Raw genomic sequence first — 22,383 nt, forward strand, 5'->3', positions numbered from 1 at the left:
AATAAATAACAATAACCAATGGATAAAAACTAAAATGAAAAATTTGTTTGATTTGGCGATGGGTGCCAGAGATTCTGCAGAGGCATCAGATCTTGTGGGATTATTCATTCTATATACCCTCACAAGCATATTCGATAATACGGATATCGGCCTATATAGAGATGACGGACTAGCTATAATAAAAAACTCCAACAAAGTCAAGGGAGAAAACTTTAAGAAAATCATACACAAGGAAATGAAAAAATTAGGCCTAAAAGCAGACGTATCAGCTAACATAAAAATAACAAACTTCCTGGACGTCACGTTAAACTTAGATAAAAACACATATGAACCATACTTAAAAAATAACGCTACTTCAATTTACGTAAACCATAAGTCCAATCACCCACCATACATTATAAAACATATTCCTAACTCGATCGTAAGTAGACTCAGTAATAAATCAAGCGATGAAAATGCATTTAACAGGTCAACCAATATCTACGAAACAGCCCTAAAAAATAGTGGATACAAAAATATTGATATCAAATATAAGCAACAAAAAACCAACAACTATAATAAAATTAAAAATAGAAGAAAAAGAACTATAATTTGGTATACGGCCCCATACAATCAAATGTTAAAAACAAAACTTGGCAAGAAATTTCTTGATCTTATTGAAAAACACTTTCCCGCAACCAACCCCTTACACAAAATCTTCAATAAAAATACCTTAAAGTTATCCTACAGTTGTTGCGAAAATTTAGAGATGATAAAGCACATAATAACAAAATACTAAATAAAAACAATGTAAACAACAACAAAATAAACAATAAAAAAAGTAGACACCATGACAAAAATAAAACCAACACTCGCAGAAATAATAATAATAATAATAATAATAATGATAACAATAATGGTAACAATAATAACAAACCAACCCCGGACAAGAACAACCATACCATAAATAAAAATACTAATAACAAACAAGATAAATGCAACTGTAGACACCGCACACTTTGCCCAGTTCAAAATAAATGTCTAACAAAAAGCGTAGTTTATCAGGCAACAATATTTGCGAAAGAAAACCCGAATAACAAGAAATATTATGTAGGCATGACTTCCTTAGATTTCAAAACCCGATACTATTACCACAGAAGTACATTCAACAATAAAAAACACTGTATAAAAACAACACTAGCGAATAAATACTGGGAACTCAAAGAAAGCGGACATTCAGCGGTAGTCGAATGGAAAATAATAAGACCAGCTACCACGTGCAGACATTTAGATGACCCATGTAAATTATGCCTCCATGAAAAATTTGCTATCCTGTACTTTAAAGAACCCCAAAATCTATTAAACTGTGGACGAGAAATAGCAAACAACTGTGTTCACAAAAGAAAACTTACTCTAGGATAGCGATACAAAACAGCTTTAAAACTAACAAAAACAATAGAAAACAAACAAATAAATAAATTAAATAAACATGAATACACATAAACGATCACACACACATATATATATATATATATATATATATATATATATATATATGTATGTATGTATGTATGTGTGCATGTATGTGTGTACACAAATGTATATTTATATATATAAAAAAAAAAAGAAAGGAGGAAAATCGTCTGCCTTAAACCACTGACCTAGTTCTAAAACAGATCCTTTGTTCGGTAAAATGCATGCCCATTGGCTGATAGGAAGGAGCGCGGTGGATACTAGAAAGCTGATTGGCTAACTAAAATCCTCAACAGAAGAGGACCATATAAAAACGAGAAACAACTACAGAATTCACGCATAAGCCTGACGAATCCTAGAGTGGATGAAATGCCGAATATTCAGTGTAGCTTAATCGCCATACATATTTTATAAATTACCAACTAGCTCTACTTATGTATTGAGCACTTTTGAAGTAAATACTTAAAGTTTACGCATAAATTTATACTTTCGTATATTAATTTTATGTGAGTAAATGAAGTAGTTATATATATATATATATATATATATATATACCTTTATGGCAATTAAGCTAAACAAAACCGTCTGTTTCATCTTTGTAGGAAATCTTTAGGACTTTTAGCCTGATGATTCCCTATGAGGCTGAAATTCTATATAACTTAATTACCTTAGTTATTTCCATAACTTACTATCTAGCTCTACTCATGTCTTGAGCACTGTTGAAGTAAATACTGAAGATCAATATATAAAATACAATATCTTCTTATAACAGGGAAGACTAAAACTTTCTGCTATGGTTTCAAATGATCTGAAATAACAAATATTTTTCCCCTTTGGTTTTCACACATAAAGTATATTTTACAGTGTATATGGATTATTTGATACTGGAGATATTTATAAGCGTACTCTATTTCCAAAAGAGGGGGAGATATTACATATGAGAAATATTTGGAATCAAGTCTCCTCTTGCTGTTATTTCAGATCGTTTGAAACTATAGCAAATTTTAGTCTCCCCCCTCCATCAAGGCCAGAGGTTTTTGGGAAATAGATATTATCATTTTGGTTTGAAAGTAAAGTATGTATATTAATAATACCAGTACTCTATATTAATATCCTTGCATTGCATATAAATATGTACCATCATATCATTTCTATGAAATGAAACCTAACTGAATTAACTTCATCAAATCACAATTCTAACACCAGTCACTCCAGTAATCAAACACGGCGTACTAATTCTGTACGTATATTAAAAGATATGAAACTAAATAAGTTAAAATATATCTAGAAGGGATGATGAAATTAAAGCGAGGAAGGCTGTGCTTATGTAACCAAAAAAAAAAATAAATAAATAAAAAGGAAAGTACTTTCCCATGTCGGTGCACAATCTGATGAAAAAAAAAAACCAAAACCAAAAAAATAACAAAATACCAACGTCATATGTATCACATGAAAAAGTTGAATTTTAGTAAGATCTCTCTTATTCCAGTAAATACAGGAGCAACTGGACTCGTGAAAAAAATTTCAAAAACTACCTGGCAAATATACCTGGTGAACCAAGTGCCAGACAGATTCAAACAATTGCACTTAAAGGGACAATCGGAATCTTAAAGATCTCTCGGTTGGGATATCTGAGTTAGCGGGTGAATTTTTGGCATTCGGTAGGATGCCCCATCTCCAGCTTGAACATATTGATAAGAAAATTAAGGTAAAAAAAAAAAAGTCTAATCAGAGATAACGAAATATAAAAACTTTACAAGTTAGGTATTATCCGATGTTTAATAATGGACGTATCAGATGATCATATTATCTGAAAAGATTATTGGACATTTTACAGAGCATGCTAATTTGCATAGGCATCACGTGGGCAAAAATTATCCTGCTCAAACAACGCACCATCTTCTTCGTCTTTTTCCTGTTGTGAGAATGGCAACAGAATGGATTGAATGATTGTATTTTTATTGTACATTTTATTTTATTTTGTTTTACTCCATTTTTTTTCTTTTTCTTCAATGCCTCAGCTTTGTTTTCAGTTTTTTTTTATCTTGTTTATATATATATATATATTTTTTTTTTTGTTGTTGAGTTTTTATTTTGTTCATGTGTGTGGGTTGCTTCATGTTTTTTCTTTTTCGTCTCCAGTTTTCTTGGCCATTTTTTTTTCTTTTTCTCTTGCTTGGTCTATTGTTTTCTGTACATTATGATCGTTTTTATCACTTTTAACCAATCACTTTTGCATTCAGCTGTTTATATTGTCTGTTCTCTTTCTATTTGATCCATTATAAAAATGTAAATCAATATATACTAATGTCCTGATATTGTATGTACACATCACTAATTTTCAATTTTGTTTGCTAAAGTTATTTCTGTTCATTATCCCTATCAAATATATTCGCCCTTTGAATACAAATATTTGATCTGTATTATTCGAATTATTATTCTCATCTTCAATATTATTCTCACATTTCGACCAATCTAACCTCCAACCTTCTTCAGGTGCATCTTGTTGGACGCTGGTATATGTATATGGGATTAAAAACATGGTATCGTCATACAACGGATAAAGTTCTAAGTAATAACTAGCTCTAAGTGACAGTCGTTTGAGGATTGATGGTTCAATCCTCAGTACGGGTGACTTTAAGAATATACTTGAAATTTCTATCCAGTCATGGCTGATAGAACAAGAACAATCTACATGCATTTATTAAATAGAACATTCAGTTCAAAATACTTGACAAGACTCACCTGAAGAAGGTTGGAGATTACATCGATTGTACCACAGTGAGAATAACGTTAATGATAACAGTGGTATAATCTAAATATAAAAATTATCCTCATAACAAAGAAACATTTTAAACAAATATTTAATTTTTATGAATTAATTTAAAGATTTTCATTTTTTTAAGTTTATTTCGTATAATTTATTAACAAAGCTGTTGCATATATGTATGAAGACAAAACAAAGTTAACTCAATACTATCTAGTAATTATTTAAACTTTTAAACTTTTTTAAATTTGACATTCATTTAAGCTATTTGCTGTTGATAAGAGTAAACCTGAAGTTTTCTTAGCATTCCTCTTATTCTAAAAAAAAAATGTTTTTGTTTTTCCAGATATATATATGCATATAAAAGGGAAAGTTAGTTTGCTTGAAGCATTGCTGGTAAATAAACTATAAGTGTATTAGAAGGCTATAGCAATATGGGTTACCGATGTAAAAAGTGGTGTGGAAATTGAACAAAAATAGACAAACAGGTAGAAAATCTTGTAGAATAGTGAAATACCATATATCTATTTACTTTTTTTTTTTCAAAATTGTATATAACATCACATGTAAAATCAGTAAATGGGAACTTACTGCTTTTTGGGATTGAGATGGTTTGTGTCTTTGATATTTCGGGATAACATCCCTTTGTCAAAAAGAAATAAGGTGTAAAAAAAACTATGAGTGTTTCAAAAGAGAAACTGCTGCATAGACGTACAGTATTTCACTATTCTACAAGATTTCCATCTGTTTATTTTTGTTCATTTTCTACATCTTACACCAGTAACCCACATTACTATAGCCGTCTAATACACTTATATATATTTAATAGGGAAGCATTTTAAAAAATCTACGATGAATAACGTATATACATTAATTTGCAAAAAAAAAAAAAAAAAAATCACTTTTCAATATTCATCAGCATTCATCTCACTAAATTCTCACTATTTATTGACAATTACTCTGAGTTTAATTAACAAGAGATATGAAAGTATGCTAGGAAAATGGTTGGATCATTCTATCACTCCAGAAAATATCTGACTAGTAATGCAATTCTATACCTGCATAAAAATCAGATACGTCTAGGGAGGTGCTATTCAAAGTACTCTTTCCTACCTTCATAGAGTACAAAATCAACTTTGCAATCCAGTGGGGAATGGGTCTTTTATTGACAGTTTCTTTCCACGAGCATCTGTGGAACAATAACATGGGACTGCTTTCCTATTTACCATAACATAACCATCTTCACGTCTAATGTCAACAAATGTTTATCAAGTTGTCCCTTATATAATCAAATTCTACCCATTCCCTACTCATCCATTTCAATCCTCTCATAATATTGTTCATCATCCAACTGACAGATCTCATTAACCCTTATCCTCAAATCATTTTTGATCTTGGCAAGTGATTTTTCATTAGTATAACTTCTCTCCAAATAAAAACTTGAAACTTATTTTATTATTCAAAGTAGAAAATCTACAATGGAGTTATAATCAATTAGACAGGATTCACACAGACCTGAAAAGTCCTTGAATTTGAACTTTTGCTTTGAAAAGGCCTTATTTCTAATATTACCTTGAAAAATCCTTGAAAATATGGAAAATGTCTTGAAAATTTCTTGAAAGGGCCTTGAAAATTGTATCCTTTCTGTCCAGTAAAATTTGTGTCGAAATATTAAAAATTCATTAAAATCTCTATTTTTGTTATTTATAATTTATTGTTTGGGGTGTGTGTGGGGGCACAAGCGGGAAGGAGTAGTGACAACCGTCATAAATAAAATTGACTACCCCTCCCCTCTAAAAAATACTTTCCTTGCACAGACAGACTCTCCAATAGTGAATTCTCCCACCTAAAAAAAAATTGTAATAATTGAAAATGAAGACGGTTGGTCTAAAAAAAAAAAAAAACAAAAAATAAAAAAAAAAAGTGGACAAGATGGCAGCCATCTTGGTTGGAAATTTAAAAGTCGTAAAGACAGTTAATATTTAAAATGAAACCAAAAGCATTTAAAACTACTTAAAAACACCAAAAAATAATGCAGATAGGTTGCAAAATAACTGTTAGTAACATTTATTTGTTGTATACTTGATTTCTTACCACTTTTTTGAATTGCTGTGGATTGTAAAACAAATCCCAAATTTGGTTTTGGAAACTTGAATTTTTTCTAGAGAAGGCTTTGAAAATTTTTTAAAAAGCCTTGAAAAGTACTTCAAAATGGACATTGAAAATCTGTACGAACCCTGTTAGACCATAATTTATTGGGTCAGCATTTCACACACACACACACACACACACATATATATATATATATATATATATATATATAGTTCAATATTTATGAAAACCTTTTGGAATTTTTCAAATATTTAGAAAACTCACTTGTGATGTCATAATAGACTCTTTCTCTCTCCCCCCTCACTCTACTTCTTCCTGTATCACCCCCTTTTTTTTTTTTACCTGTCTGTTTACTTATGTACATCATTCCATCCCTATCATCATTCCTTGTTTCATTCATTGTCATTTTTTATTTATTTTTTTTTTATAGAAATCGCTTCTGACATGGCATAAAGCCACTTAATGTGTAAAGAACTGAAAAAAAAAAAAAATATATATATATGTTAGTTGCTCCTCTTTTAACCGTCCCAAACATTCATATACAGATGAAAAGTGTGTACAGTAACTAGTAAGAAAGAAAGATGACATCATCAGAGTTTTAGTAGTATATATAATTTTTTTATAGGAAGACGAGGCATAAAGCCACTTAATGTAAGGAACAAAAAATGCTACTATTTCAATGTTAAAAATTAATCAATAAGTTTTGTATGGATAGATTCCAACCAGAAAACTGCAGTTCTTTTCTTTTTGTCAGAAACATTGCTGATGGAATGTGAGGACTAAAGGATAAAATAAGGGAAGCAAGATAAAGATAAAAATCTATCCCCAGAACTAATAAAACTTGTAATCTCTTGTAAAAAAAAAAAAAACATTGCTAAAAATACATCACTATATGCGCATTTGTATAAATGCGTACACAATGAATGAATTTGCGACTGAAAAACGTGGACAATTTAAAATGGATGTGTTTTCTTTTCTTTTCAGAATACTTTGTATTATGACACTTACTGGGTGGGTCAACATGTCTGCCTGGCTTGGTTATGTGCATTTCTGCTGCTCATTGTTCACTTCCTGCCACCTCAATATCTTGATCTCCTCCACAAATGTGCCCTCCATCTTGGTCGATGGCAGAAAGTGGAAGGACGGCATGCACATGTCCCATACAATGCGTAAGTACACGTTTCAAGAAAATTTTTAAAAAATCCTCGGATATAAGCCAGAATGATAATCTAATCTATTATATAAAGGGCAAATGGGTGCGAGCGTTTCTGTATGTTCACAAATGGCTTTTTGGGTTGAGGGTTCTCGCATCGGTTAGATTCCGCAAGAAGTTTTCGCATACTTCCCAGATCGTAATATCTCAGATTTTCAAACGGACATTGTCTCTATCTTTGTTTCGATCAAGATAAACAAAATTTCCACCGTGCTGTCGTCTCTGCTGTTTGTTTGTTTTTTCTTATAAATAAAGCAAAACTATTGGAACGCAACTGCCTGGCCTTCTGGGCAGGTAGTATCTGTTCTGTAATTGGTCCTTAGTCAATGTAGGGGAAACCTTTCATACCGAGGCAATTACTATTTATTTGGATAATGCCAGAGTGCCCCCTTTTTAGGGGAGCTTATTTTCCCCCCACATTAAACCGACCTTGTGTCTAATTTGCTTTTATGAGAGGTTTGAAAGCAATGCCATTCCTGCAAGTCATCTTTTTGATTGACTACGTTAAATTTGAACGTTTTACACTTCTGGTCATGTCATGGAGTAACGGTAAGACATCAGATTTTCTTTCACTTTCTTTTACGCCTTCGACTCACGGGTTCGAGCCTGCCTGCCTACTACCACTTTTTTTTTTTTTACACCTCCAAACACCCGGGCAACTCCGGGCACCCAGGCTTATATATATATATAATATATATATATATTATATATATATATATATATATATGAGAATGTGTGTGTGTGTGTGTGAGGACACTTCTAAATTATATACTCAATGAATTTTTGATCTACAAGCTTGAAATTTTGTGTTATAGGACATTCAGACATGTGGAAAACTTTTTAATCCATTTTCATCCGAAAAAAAAAGAGCAGCTAAGAGTTTAAAAGTGAGGATCATCAGATTTTTATCTGTTTGTCAACTGTTTCACATGCATGGCCGGGAAACATGAAAACTTCTTTATTGCAATTCTGATTTTTGAGATGAGATTTGAATGCTCGTGCTATATTGATTAATCAAACTATTATTCAATACATTTCAGTTGCTGCAACCTGTGACCTTCTTCAGGTATTGAGAATATGCTTCTTTTTCTCTGCTAAGGAAAACACTTTTTTTCACTAATATTAACAATTAGTATAGATATCCCGAAAAATTGGGCCATAGAAAAACTTAACAAATATCTTAGTGACCCCCTGATGATTAAACCATCTCTATGATCTATGGACTCACCCTCAAACAAACGATTCGAATTCTTGTAATGAAGAGCCGACCTCCTTTACTTTAGTAGAAAAAGAAGCATGTTCTCAACACCTGAAAAAGATCGCAGGTTGCAGCGACCGAAACGTTGTGCTAATAACACCGAAGATGAGAATAATAGAATAATAGTTTGATTAATCAACATAACACAAGCACAGCTTCTTTATGTTAAGAATAATTAGCTAGAAAACATTTTGCAAAGATCGTGTCGAGCTGTCGTACTAAACTCGCTGTCTTTAGGATTTGGTTTTGATCTCAGCTTGTAATACTCAGGTTTAATGAGTTTGTCAGGTGGACGATGATACGGTGCTTATTCAGATTGGCAATTATGTCGATATTTAAAATGAAAGAAAATACAGAAATGTCTGTATGATGTATGTACCAGTCACGGGATGAAAGTGAAAAAGCGTTCAACGAATCGGTGGACAAGGGCAAACAAAGCTAATGCACATGGAAACTGTCAAAACAATCATTGATTGCCTCTCTTTATGTTCTCAAGAAAAACATGGCTTTGTCTATCACTTATAAAATGGCAAATTTGTTTTTCGTAAAAAAAAAATACTTGATAAATTGTGATTTTTGGAATATACAATTTTTATTCCATGTCAAGTAAATACAATATAAAAGTTTGACTTTATGATACAAACACCTTGAGGATTAAAGACAATTGTAACTAAGAAAAATTTGATTAAGAGAATGACTCAACCAAAATTTGTTAAGATTGGATTTGAAAAAAGCCATGTTTTGTATCAGTTAAGAAGCAGCTCCATGGTATTGTATTCCACAGATGAGTAGTTCTTAGAAAGAAACTCTGCTCATGGAAGTTATTTTTAGTTTTATATACACAGAGGAAGAAAAGAAAATTATTTAAAGTGCTTATAGTTCAAGGCTTTATAGTCGCATTTGCAAGTGACTTTTCCAAGTCATGACGAGAAATAATGAAACTCTTATCTTTGAGTGATTGTGTTTTTTTTTTTCTTTACAGACAATGGCTCAAAGCTCATTACTAAGTGGAAAATGTCTTTTCAACCTTTATTATTTTTTTGATAAAACAAGCAAAGTCAAATTATTTAAACAATAAAAAGTTTAATAGAACTGTATACTCGATTTTTGAATGAAGGCTGATTAAAAAATAAAAATCTGAAGAAATTTAAATTTTTATACTTTAAAGTTTCAACATAAAATTCGGTGTATATTTAGAATTACACTTAAAAGAAAAAAAAAATCTTGTACTAATTGTATGCTCAGTTTGTCAAGTCCAAAATAGCTGAGCAGCAGCTTTGTTCCCATCAGTTTTAGCAAATAACAAACAGATCCTGAACAGAAGTGTGTGCTCTATCCCAACCATTATCAATGGACCTGAGGTTATCTCGTCAGCATCAGACAAACTCTTTGCCAAGAACTTTGCAGCTAATTCTACCTTATGCAGTCAGGGTCACCAACTCCCTGTATTTTCTCCTGTGTCTGAAAACACGCTATACGACATACAAATATCTGTGCATGATGTTAAGCTAATCAAAAACCTTGATTCTAGTAAAACAACTGGCTCTGACAGCATTCCTATTATAGTGTTCAAAAAGTTTCAACCAGAACTAGCTCCCATACTTACAAAACCTTTTTAAGCATTGTCTTAAGGAGAATTACTTCTCAACACCTTGAAAAACTTCCTTAATATGCCCCGTATTTAAAAATTCAGGTGATCACACATCTCCCTCTCAGTACAGATTAGTCTCCTGTGTGTCATGAATAAGTTGCTGGAATCTGTGTTAAATAGAGAAGTAGTCAACCATCTCAGTAAAAATAACCTCTTAAATGACATACAATATGGTCTCTGTTCTGATAGATCTACAGCAGATATGCTAACAATTATATCTCATAAGATTAACGAATCTCTCAATGGAGGCTTTGTTTCTAGGGCAATTGCTCTTGACATATCAAAGGCCTTTGATGGAGTATGGCATAAAAGTCCACTCTACAAGATCTCTAGCTACAATATAGCTGGAAATGTCTCAATTATTAAATCATGTCTTTTTGATAGGTTCATAAGAAGTGATTGATGAGCAGAAATCAGAAGCTCACAGTATTAATACTGGAGTCCCTCAGGGGTCCATCCTGGGCCCAACTCGCTTCCTGATCTACATCAATGATCTCCCAAATCACATCCTAAGATCATTCATAGACATTTATGCTGATGACACTACCATCTATGGCAACACTTCAAAGGTCATAAACGACCACGTTCTCTCTTTGCACGTTGTACAATGGGAAAAGAGGTGGCTGGTTAATTTTAATGCATCTAAAACCAAGCTTCTATCTTTCCATCATCAACGTTCTGACCCCTATTTGGCATCAATTGAAATGAATGGCTTTCATCTTCTCCATGTTTTGACAAGCTTCTGGGTCTAACCTGATCTGAAATGGAACACGTACATCAAATCCATTCCTAAGGCCACTGGAAAAATGGGGAAATCATTGTATCGCTCCAATAGATATCTCACTGCTCTACCTATATAAGAGCCAAGTACATCCAAGGATGGAGTACTGTTGCTACATCTGGGCAGGATCTGCTAGAAGCAGCTTATCCTGCCTTGACAGAGTTCAAAATAAACTTTGTAGCCTAGTGGGGGATGCCCTTTTCTCTTTGTTACAACCTCTTTCTCACAGAAGAGACATTGCAGGCCTGTCTCTGTTTTATCTTTATTTTCATGGTAAGTGCTAGTATAATATAGCCCTCTCTGTCCGACAGCCGGGCCGCATCCGTTGCTATCCTGGTTCACGGGAGTATACTTGTGATGTACTTCTGGCCGTGTTCGTCGCTCCCAGCCCACAGGACCATAGATGCAGCCCAGCAGGGCTACATTCTTATTTGTCTAGTGGTGGACCCCTCAAGGGTGATCAGACTCTCACTAGTCACTGGAAAATATCTTCTGCTGCTCAGGGCACGCGAAATGTGCATAACCCTAAGTCCTTGTGGCAACATTGTCGATTTCGGCCGTCCCTCTGGCTCTGTGCTGGATCCAGTCTGTCTCCTTCATCATCTGGCGTCAGGGCATACTTGAAATAAACTGCACCTTCATTCAGGCTGGCAAATCGAGAACCAAGGAAAAACTCTGGGACATTTTTATATAACGAAACAAAATAATTATTCATAAATCGTTCTACACTTGTTTAAAAGTCGAGTTCTTTGATCCAAGCTTATGATGCAGGTGGGGTGAGAGCGATGTGGACGCCTCGAATGCCAGTCAGTAAAAAGGACTCTGGACCTAACTCCAAAAAGCCAATCATTTTTTATCAAGTCAGTAATTCCTCCTTCCACCTTTTTGGAGTTATTCTTTCTTTTTTCCATTATCTTATTCTTTTCCTTCTCTCGTGAACTCATTATTTTATTCTTTTCATTTTCTCTTTCTTTTCTCTCTTCTTCGTCTTTTATGACCATATCTCTCCCTAGGTTCAATTTATTTATTTATCTGTCCAACTAACTTATCACTTGACCCGATGGCCTGGCAGTTAAATACAACAGGTGGACCCAATGACAACACCCCACAGACACCAAAGCAGACCTTTTGAACCCAAGTCATTGTACCTGTCTCACTCAATTAGTAGTTAAAATTCATTTTTTTTACCAAATCCAACTAGAAAAACAATCTCTTGTTCCACGAATCATATTATCAGATCTTATATTTTCTTTTCTCATTGAAATATTTACTCTTTTCTGGTGGACAGGAATCTCATAAACATCTGTTTTTCCTCTCCCATCTTCTCTTCCTCTATTTGAAAAGCAAGATCATCTGGTGTCGCCAGGGCTCTCATCATATCCGCCCTTTCCTTTCACTTGTCAATTAGTCATAATTGGCATATATGCGACCTGCACCAGAAGCCTGACCCTAACTGGCAATTCTACAATCAGTTAATAAAAAGCAACTGAGAAAAATTGTCCATTTAGCATGCAAAAAAATGTTCTGGTTCTGGTTGTACTGCTGTATATATTTAAATATATGTGCATAAGTAATTTTATGTAGTTCATAGTTCTTATCATAAGAGAAAATGAAACTCACTCAATAACTTACATGCACCATGCAATTGTAAGCTGCCACAGCTCATGAGTCATGGATTTTTATATTCGCCTACACATGTATTTTTCAATTGATAAACTCCCTTTTTTTCACTTTACTAGTCCTTTTAAGGTGACTGCAACTACGTACATGCAAAACAGTTTGTCTTTATTTTCAGTCCTTCTGTATAACTGTAACTCATCAAACCATGTACATGCAACACATGGGGTTTCCTTCATTTTTTTTTTTTCATTTTTTTCTTATTTACTTTCAGTCTATCTTCACGACTTAATCTATATGCATGAAACCGTGAAAAGATAACCATGTTCAGTTCACTATCAAAGGAGGGCTCATACACCCTTTAAACTACTTGCTCATTTTCTCTTTCTCACAGATCATAAACAATCAGAAAAATATTTGCGCTTTTGATATTTGTTTTTTTTTTCATTCTTTTTCTTTTTTAATAATGGCTTAGGGACTGACTTTGGAATCCCTGCTTGTAACCTTGGGTTTCGTCGATGGTCGCAGCTCATGCACGCTATCCAAGTTTTGGTAGAGGGCACTCATTGGTATCCTCACTCTGCTCAGGAGTGCTGTTGTCAGTGGTTTGTGGTTACCTGATTTCTTCCTACACTTAAAACTGGGGAATTCTTTCAGTATTGATTCCCACATTTTTATCCAGCTATCTGATAATTAAAAAAACAATCTCCAGATTTCTCTCACACCTCATTGAACAAAAGAAAGGTCAGATCCTTTCCACATATCCATTTTTCTTATATTTCTCTTCCTTTCCAAATTTCGTTAGTCCTCAACTAAACTATTTCCTTTCAGTCAGAATTCCCAAATACAATTAATTCTCTCTCCTACAAGATCGACAAAAGTTTTCAGGCACACTACCCACATGTACATTTTCCAGTGCAGTGAGCCAGTGATTGTAATAAGATCTTTCATCTCATAATTCACAAGGACTCAAACAGAGATCTCTATTCATTTCTGGTGTCTTCTTTCAAACACTGTATCTCCGCATGACTAATTTATTGTTCATCCGTGGTTCTAATTGCTCCCCTTCAAATCACTATCCTCGAAAAAATCTCACTTAATTCTCACATGATTATCTGAAGCCAACAAAATGAAAACGAGGTAAATGTGGTATTCTGGTGACTGAAATAACTCCAACCAAACATGGCACAGTCAAGTCACATTTACGCCTCTATTTATTTATCTCTACTTGCTCAATAGCAATCCATTCTTCAGCTATACAAAAATTCAAATTTACCATCAATACTGTCGGTATTAAATCTGAGCGACATGTTGGGCACATAAAAATTATTAGCTATACTCCAGTAGAGTGTTCAATTACAAAATATCCAAAAACCTTCAGTTCCATAATTTGTCCCAGCAGCGCCATTCTGACCAGGGACCAAGTGTAACAACTGTTCCAACACTACACTCAACATATTCAATCCCTGTCATGTGAAGGAGAAATCCTTTTCGACTGAAGCATTTTTAATTTTTTTCAAAACAGAATACTATCAGCACCGTTAGTTTCTTAAGACATTCTACTCGACAGTTTAAGTGATTTAACACTACTCAATTAGATTATTATTTCGTTTTTGTTTTCCCTCATAAAGTTCTCCAACTCAACGACTTTCCATCTGACAGTTGAGAAACAATTTACTATTTCATCTTCTATGAATTCTACCTGACAGTTTAAATGCTTCAAAACTATTTACCATGCGATTGATTTCATTTTTTTTTATGTAAATTCCCAGGCTAAATGATTTTCTTCTTTGACAGCCTAAATGTTTTAGTGCCACTTCAAACCAATTTACCACCTCACACCCTGTGAAAACTGACCAATAATTTTCTGTTCAACAGTTTAAATGCCTTAACATCACTTCCAACAATATATTATTCACATTTCATGAAAATTTTCACACTAAATGATTTTCTATTTAAAGCAGATGAGAATGCTACACAACAATTACACACGTTATCAGTCCTCATCTAAAAAAATTAAAAAAAAAAAAAAAAAAAAAAAATTTGTACATTTCAATACAAATATTAAAATAGACGAAACAGTTCCCTTTATTTATTTATTTTTCTTCAATCAAATCACGGTTCTATCAATTTTCATTTGTTCTCTTTAATTTTAATAAAATTCTCCAACCAAACATTCCTTTATTTGACAGTCTAAATGTCTCACAACTAATCTCAGGCAAATCATTACTTCATCTTTAATTTATTCTTATGAGAGCTTCTATTCATTACAAAATCAGAACGGCATCGATACTGCCGGTTTCTATTTCTCTAAGGATCGGTATACTTCTCTCAATCCCTATATTGGTTTCCCTTTTCACAACCATTCTTCAGGTTATCTCGGCATGAGCGTCTTTCTTTCTCTCTCTCTCTCTCTCTCTCACTTATTGACCATTCTATCTCATGGTGCATTATTCTCAAAAGTTTTCCCGTTCATCAGTGGTGCACAGTGTCTGTCACTGCAGACCGGGCGGAGAGATCACATATCTATGATATTCGTATTCTCACATGCCTTTTCCATGGCATCTCACGCAGACACACCCAGTGTCTCGTTAAATCTACCGTCAAACTCCATGTATTACACACCGTGTATTCAGCACTTTTTCATACACCCTCCCCAAGGTTTGCATCACATCGTATTTAGCCAATTCTTTCTGGCTTCCTCAACGCATTTTTTCATTACATCTCAATCCGCTGCCCACACGACACCACCGACTATGCATTTTCCTAATCAACCGGTAACTTCGTGAAATTCCTTATCTATTTCTTTCTATCTCCTTACAGTCCATGCCGATAACTATGATTTAAAGTATACAACAAAATCACACATTTTTTTTTTTTTTTTTTTTTTTAACCAATTCAATTTCAGAAATTACAAAAACGATCGCATTTTTCCTTCTAAAACTATCAACTGTCGTTCTTTTTCTTAGTTCTTTTCTTTTTTCTTTCAACCATTATATGACCGTCGTTCTATTATAATTTATTTATTTATTTTTCCTTTACTCTTCCTTTTTTCAAAAACTATTTTTCTTTTAAAAATTTCCAAGCGAATCTAACCCTTCGGACTGCTACCCGTGATAAGTCATATACACTCTTATGCTGATCAATTCGCCCACACCTCGCTCCTGCTCCACGCTGGTCTTGGGGCTTGCTGCTTTTTGCTTTTTGCCCCTCCCTCTTTCCTCGTGTCTACTAAATCTGTTTACTGCTATGTCTTTTTTTAAGGGAACATGCGTCTCTCTCTCTCTCTCTCTCATATCAGTGATAAAATATGCGCGTCCGTTCTTATACAACGACGGCATATCAACCAGTTTAAACGAATACATATTTCATTTTCACTTTTTCCTTTGGGGGTGGGAGAAAAATCAACAATACTTTGCATATTAAGACAAAACTTTCGTTACGGGAGACTTAATCAAGAAAACCACACTGACAACGCACATAAAAAAAAATCTGAGCGAAGCAATAGGAACCAATAAAAATCTGCCCTTACCTCTCTTATCGTCTGCTTCGTTTCTTTCCATCTCTCTTTTCGTCTGTCTCTCGTGGTCCTCCTTACTCCTTGCTGCAGTTTTTCTTCACGCATTCTGACGGCTGGCTATTATGTTTTTAGCTATGCTTCAAAGTTCAATTTCAATCTTACTTTTCTTTCCGATAAGTTCAATGTCAATCTTTCTTTTGTTTTCAATAAGTTTTCTTTTCAATCGTTCTTTTCCCCCCGATTTTTTTAAAAACATTTTTCTGTGGCATTTTCTTTTTTCCTTATTTTTTCAATGTTTTTTTCTTCAAGAAAACTGAGTTCCAGACGCTTCAAAAATGTGTTCGTGGTTACTCATTTGTGCACATCTCAGAGATGTAATGTCCTAAGTCATCGGCACCAAAATATAATATAACCCTACCCCCCTCTTCTCCAGGGGCCGGGCCGTATCCGTCGCTATCCTGGTTCACGGGAGCATACTTGTGATGTACTTCTGGCCGTGTTCGTCACTCCCAGCTCACAGGACTATAGATGCAACCCAGCAGGGCTACATTCTTATTTGTCTAGTGGTGGACCTCTCAAAGGTGATCAGACTCTCACTGGTCACTGGAAAATATCTTCTGCTGCTCAGGGCACGCGAAATGTGCATGACCCTAAGTCCTTGTGGCAACATTGTCGATTTCGGCCCTCCCTCTGGCTCTGTGCTGGATCCAGTCTGTCTCCTTCATCATCTGGCGTCAGGGCATACCTGAAATAAACTGCATCTTCATTCAGGCTGGCAAATCGAGAACCAAGGAAAAACTCTGGGACATTTTTATATAACGAAACAAAATAATTATTCATAAATCGTTCTACACTTGTTTAAAAGTCGAGTTCTTTGATCCAAGCTTATGATGCAGGCGGGGTGAGAGCGATGTGGACGCCTCGAATGCCAGTCAGTAAAAAGAACTCTGGATCTAACTCCAAAAAGCCAATCGTTTTTATCAAATCAGTAATTCCTCCTTCCACCTTTTTGGAGTTATTCTTTTTTCCATTATCTTATTCTTTTCCTTCTCTCGTGAACTCATTATTTTATTCTTTTCATTTTCTCTTTCTTTTCTCTCTTCTTCGTCTTTTATGACCATATCTCTCCCTAGGTTCAATTTATTTATTTATCTGTCCAACTAACTTATCACTTGACCCGATGGCCTGGCAGTTAAATACAACAGGTGGACCCAATGACAACACCCCACAGACACCAAAGCAGACGTTTTGAACCCAAGTCATTGTACCTGTCTCACTCAATTAGTAGTTAAAATTCATTTTTTTACCAAATCCAACTAGAATAACAATCTCTTGTTCCACGAATCATATTATCAGATCTTATATTTTCTTTTCTCATTGAAATATTTACTCTTTTCTGGTGGACAGGAATCTCATAAACATCTGTTTTTCCTCTCCCATCTTCTCTTCCTCTATCTGAAAAGCAAGATCATCTGCTGTCGCCAGGGATCTCGTCATACTAGTCTGAGCTCCAATCTATGGTCTCTGCTTGCCAAACTTTCACGAAAAGCTTGTCTAGCTGAAACTACTATCAATAATTTCCCCCACTCTTTATCTGTGCTTATGCCTAAACGTAGATTCCATGAATAAGGCTTCTTTCTTAGAAGTGCATGCCTGTGGAACTCTGTTCCATTTTCCTGCTTTTCAACTGACTACAATATGGTTGTCTTCAAATCCAATGTGAACAAGTTCTTGATTAGCCATCCCCTTAATTAATCCAATTTACTAAATTTCCACTACTAACAATTACTACAATATTGCCCTGTTGACTACAGTGCACACATTAACCTTTATCCTCGAGTGGCCTCTGGGCCTTGATAGGTGGTGACTTCTTTGTAAAAAAAAAAAAAAAAAAAAAAATCTTTATAATATACATACCGGTTACTAAACAAAGATTTCATATTCTAAAAATCATCTAAACTAATTATTTTTTTAATTAAGAAAATGAATATTTATAATTTTTAAAGATTAATAATAATAATATAGCACAGTCCATAAATCTTGGCAGATGAATGGAGCTGTTGGCCTTTGAATTTAACATGTTCTAAAACAATATGGCCGCTCCTGTAGGAGTATCAGAATTTTTGTAGGAATTTTTGACACCCCTAACACGAAACTGCGAATAAAATATAAAAATCTCGTAATTTCTCTGTTAAGTGGGTTATTTATTTTCTTTATGGATTATACTTCCAAAATAAACTATTAAAGTTGTTTTAAAAGTAATAGAAAAATTTTTTTTTTTTTAAAAAAACAGTAATGAATTTTCCGAACTCAATATTTTTCAATTTTTAAACTTTAAAAATCTATCAAAATTTTTCTATTGATTCTATTTTTACGATATTTTCAGGGTCAATGTCAAATTTTATGTTCTTTCCAATAAACCGAATATAATATTTTAGACAAACGTTTTTTTTAAATTCACGCCCCCCCCCTCATTTTCAAGTGTCTATTAAAAAGTAAATAATTAATTTATTCACCGAAAAGTAAATAATTAATTTATTCACAAATTGAAGAGAAAAGGTCAAATAATATATTCAAATTTAAAACAAAAAAAATGTAGTGTCTTTTAGAATTTTACCTGTAAAGTTTGAAGTTTAAAACCTTTTTTTTTTTTTTTAAACCACATTATTTGTTTTTTCTTTTTAATGGAACCTTGGTCCTTGCTCCTTTAATTGAAAAAAAAATTAGGGCTTGAATTACATTTTTCGAGGAGTTATAAGCTTGGAAAGACAGGGGGTCGAATAATTCACGCCTCTCATTTTGAAATGTCTATTAAAAAGTAAATAATTAATTTATGTACCAAAGTCTTATATATCGCAAATTGAAGAGAAAAGGTCAATAAATAATATATTCAAATTTAAAACAAAAACAAAAAAAAACGTTTTTTAGAAATTTACCTGTAAAGTCCGAAGTTTAAAACCTTTTTTTTAAAAAAAAGGGCTTGAATTACATTTTTCGAGGAGTTATAAGCTTGGAAAGATGGGGTGGAATTATTCACTATTTTCACGAAATTTCTGATACACCTACCGCTCCTGGGCCTTCTACTTGCTACTTTGTAAAATTACTCTTTCTTATTAAAAAAAAAAAAAAAAATACTTGATTAAGTTACGTTTTTTTTTTTTTTTTTAAATTTTTTTTTTTTACGTTTTCGTTCTGTGACAAGTACATACATAATGATTTGTCTATATTTTCTGTATTTATTTATTTTTTTTAAATAAGAATAAAAATAATAATGAAAACCTAAAATTCTTTATAAATTGAAAATATCATTTATCTGTTGGAAATTAATGTTCAATGGGTACTTAAATGTTTCCTTTACAAGAATTTACAATTTCCACAAATCTATATATCTATAAAAGTGAACATGTCTGTCTGTCTGTGTGTCTGTTTACATTTCCCTATATCTCTCTCAATTTTCAGTCTACAGACTCGAAATTTGGGATCAAGTAAAGATTAGATACACCGTAGCAGAAGACAAAGATAGGCGCACATTTCAAGTGACACCGGTTGTTCGACCTTGACATTGCCGTTGGTTGTTTGTAAACACATCAAATAGCAGACATGTTTGAATGTTCACGAGCAAGATTTTTTAAAAATATGTTTACAAAACTTTTAAAGATTTAAAAGAAAAAATATATTTACAAAACATTTTCTTTAATATTAAATATTTACAAAAATTTTAAGGATTAAAAAAACCCAACTTTTTTCTATTTACACAAAACTTTTTGTGTAACAAAACGAACATAAATTTAACAATATATTAAAATAAATGGGTGTCTTTCTGAGTGCGTTCTTTTTATATTACAGAACTTTTTAATAAAACTTAATAATAATATAAATAAATAAATGGTAAATTTTTACGACGTGCGCCAGCATATTATAAACACTCCAACCTCCCTATGTTAAGAACGGCTTTCAGACTAACACCTCCAACCTCAAAAGCTGTTCATAACATGAGGAGGTTGGGAGGTGTTTAATCCAAAAGCCGTTCTTAACATCGGGTGGTTGGGGGTATTTATACTACGCTGAGGCAGGTCGTAAAATAATACCAAATAAATAAATAAACCAACATTATAACTGAGAATTTCGGATCATATCAATTAAAAAATACATAATTTAAAAAAAAAAATTCAATAAGATTATTATAACCAGACTTTTTAATGGCAGAAAGAAATATAAAATAACTGACTTGTTCGGATTTTTGTGACCAAGATTAATTTTTATGTACAGTGTGTGTGTGTGAGTGTGTTTTTATCTTTCTTTATGCGTTTTTAATACAATTCAATATTTATTTAAAGTGAGATGTATGTAGGTGGTCAGAGAAGGAGAAATCCTTCTAAACCGGGGCAATTTTTATGCATAATAAAATCACAAGTATAAATAATCGAGATTTAAAAAAAATATATTTTATTCACATATCTTTTATAACTTTTATTTTTATAAAGATGAAGTGTAGTATCACAAGATACAAATCTTTTTATAATTTTCAAAAAAAAAACTTGCTATTTGCTTATTTCTCCATAAAAACAAATTAAGTACATGTAAGTTTAGCGTCCGAAATTTTCAGTTTCTAATGTTTTGTAATTAATATTGTCCATTCTTTTTATTTTTTTAATTTTTATTATAATTATTATTATTAGTTTTATTAAAGTTCTGTAAATATATTAAAAAAACGTATTCAGAAAGACACCCATTTATTTTAATATATTTTGTTAAATTTGTTTTTGTTACTTACACAAAAAATTTTGTGTTATAAATAGAAAAAAGTTTTTTTTTAATCCTTAAAAGTTTTGTGAATATATATTTTTTTCTTTTAAATCTTTAAAAGTTTTGTGAATATATTTTAAAAAAATCTTGCTCGCGAACATTCGAACATGTCTGCTATTTGACGTGTTTACAAACAACCAACGGCAATGGCAAGGTCGAACAACTGGTGTTACTTGAAATGTTCGCCTATCTTTGTCTTTTGCTACGGGGTATCTAACCTTTACTTGATCCCAAATTTGATATATAGGGTACTGAGATTTGGGAAAATCTTTATCAGTTTTCGGCTCGAAATTTGGCTGTTAAGGGGTCAAAGTTCAATGATTTGACCTTTGAGAACCTTACCAAACTTCACTGCCAATTTTGGGTATAAACACTTGAAATTTTAGATATAGGTTCCTTGGACATGGATCTAACTTAATAACTTGATTTGAGCCCAAAACAATAAGTGTTAAGGGGTCATAATAGGGGTCAAATTTTTAAAAATTTGACCTCTGCGGTCTCTACCAAATTACTCAGACAATTTCTGGTCTAAACATTTGAAATGTTACATAAAGGGTATTCAGAGATAGGGCGAGCTTTTTCATCAGTTTGGATCGAAAATTTTTAGTTACCAATATATAAATGTATGTATGTATGTTTGCATGTCTGCCTAAAACTTTCGACAGAGGCGACTGATTTTTACAAGATCAGTATCGTTATGAAGTTCAACCCTTCAGATGACAAATATTGAAAAATTGGTTAAAAACATTACTATCTTCACCTTCAACTGGGCACTTTTCTAATGGGGAGGGGTCGCTTTTTTCACCGATATTTTTGAAAGTACTCCTCTCCTTTCGATTGTCTAGCCTTAATTTAACCCTACGTTACTTCCAGTTTGGCGGTGGTCGTAACAGAAGACGTCAGTTTTTTTTCTTGTTCTTTTCCGCCTTCGCGGTATGGGTTTGAGGCTGTCTTCCTACTACCACTTTTTTTTTTTTTCTTAACATTTACCATGAAAATGGCAACAATTAAAATTATAATAGTAACAACATTTGAATTGACAAATCAAGTATAAAATACAGAACATTCAATAAAATTAATTTTATTCTAGAAACCAAGTTGATATGCTTTTTTTTTTTTTTTCTTGCTGAAAAGTAAAATTTCAACAGTTAAAAATGCATAATATTTTTATATTGTTTTCAAGTTTTCCTTTGAGAATTATTTTAT

At 32.9% G+C, this 22,383-nt stretch overlaps 1 protein-coding gene across 2 annotated transcripts in view; it reads left to right on the forward strand.

Moving 5' to 3' along the window:
* The window catches only part of LOC145285809 (transmembrane protein 39A-like), a 60,695-nt gene that overhangs the window by 32,565 nt on the left and 5,747 nt on the right, over positions 1-22,383 (forward strand). For both annotated transcript variants that reach the window (XM_080134217.1, XM_080134216.1), the window contains one exon: positions 7,316-7,500. In XM_080134217.1, coding sequence (XP_079990343.1) covers positions 7,316-7,500 — 185 coding nt within the window. The remainder of the gene's footprint in view (positions 1-7,315; positions 7,501-22,383) is intronic.

Source organism: Euprymna scolopes, chromosome 10, assembly GCF_053919585.1.
Source record: "Euprymna scolopes isolate OS-2025 chromosome 10, ASM5391958v1, whole genome shotgun sequence".
Lineage (NCBI taxonomy): Eukaryota > Metazoa > Mollusca > Cephalopoda > Sepiida > Sepiolidae > Euprymna > Euprymna scolopes.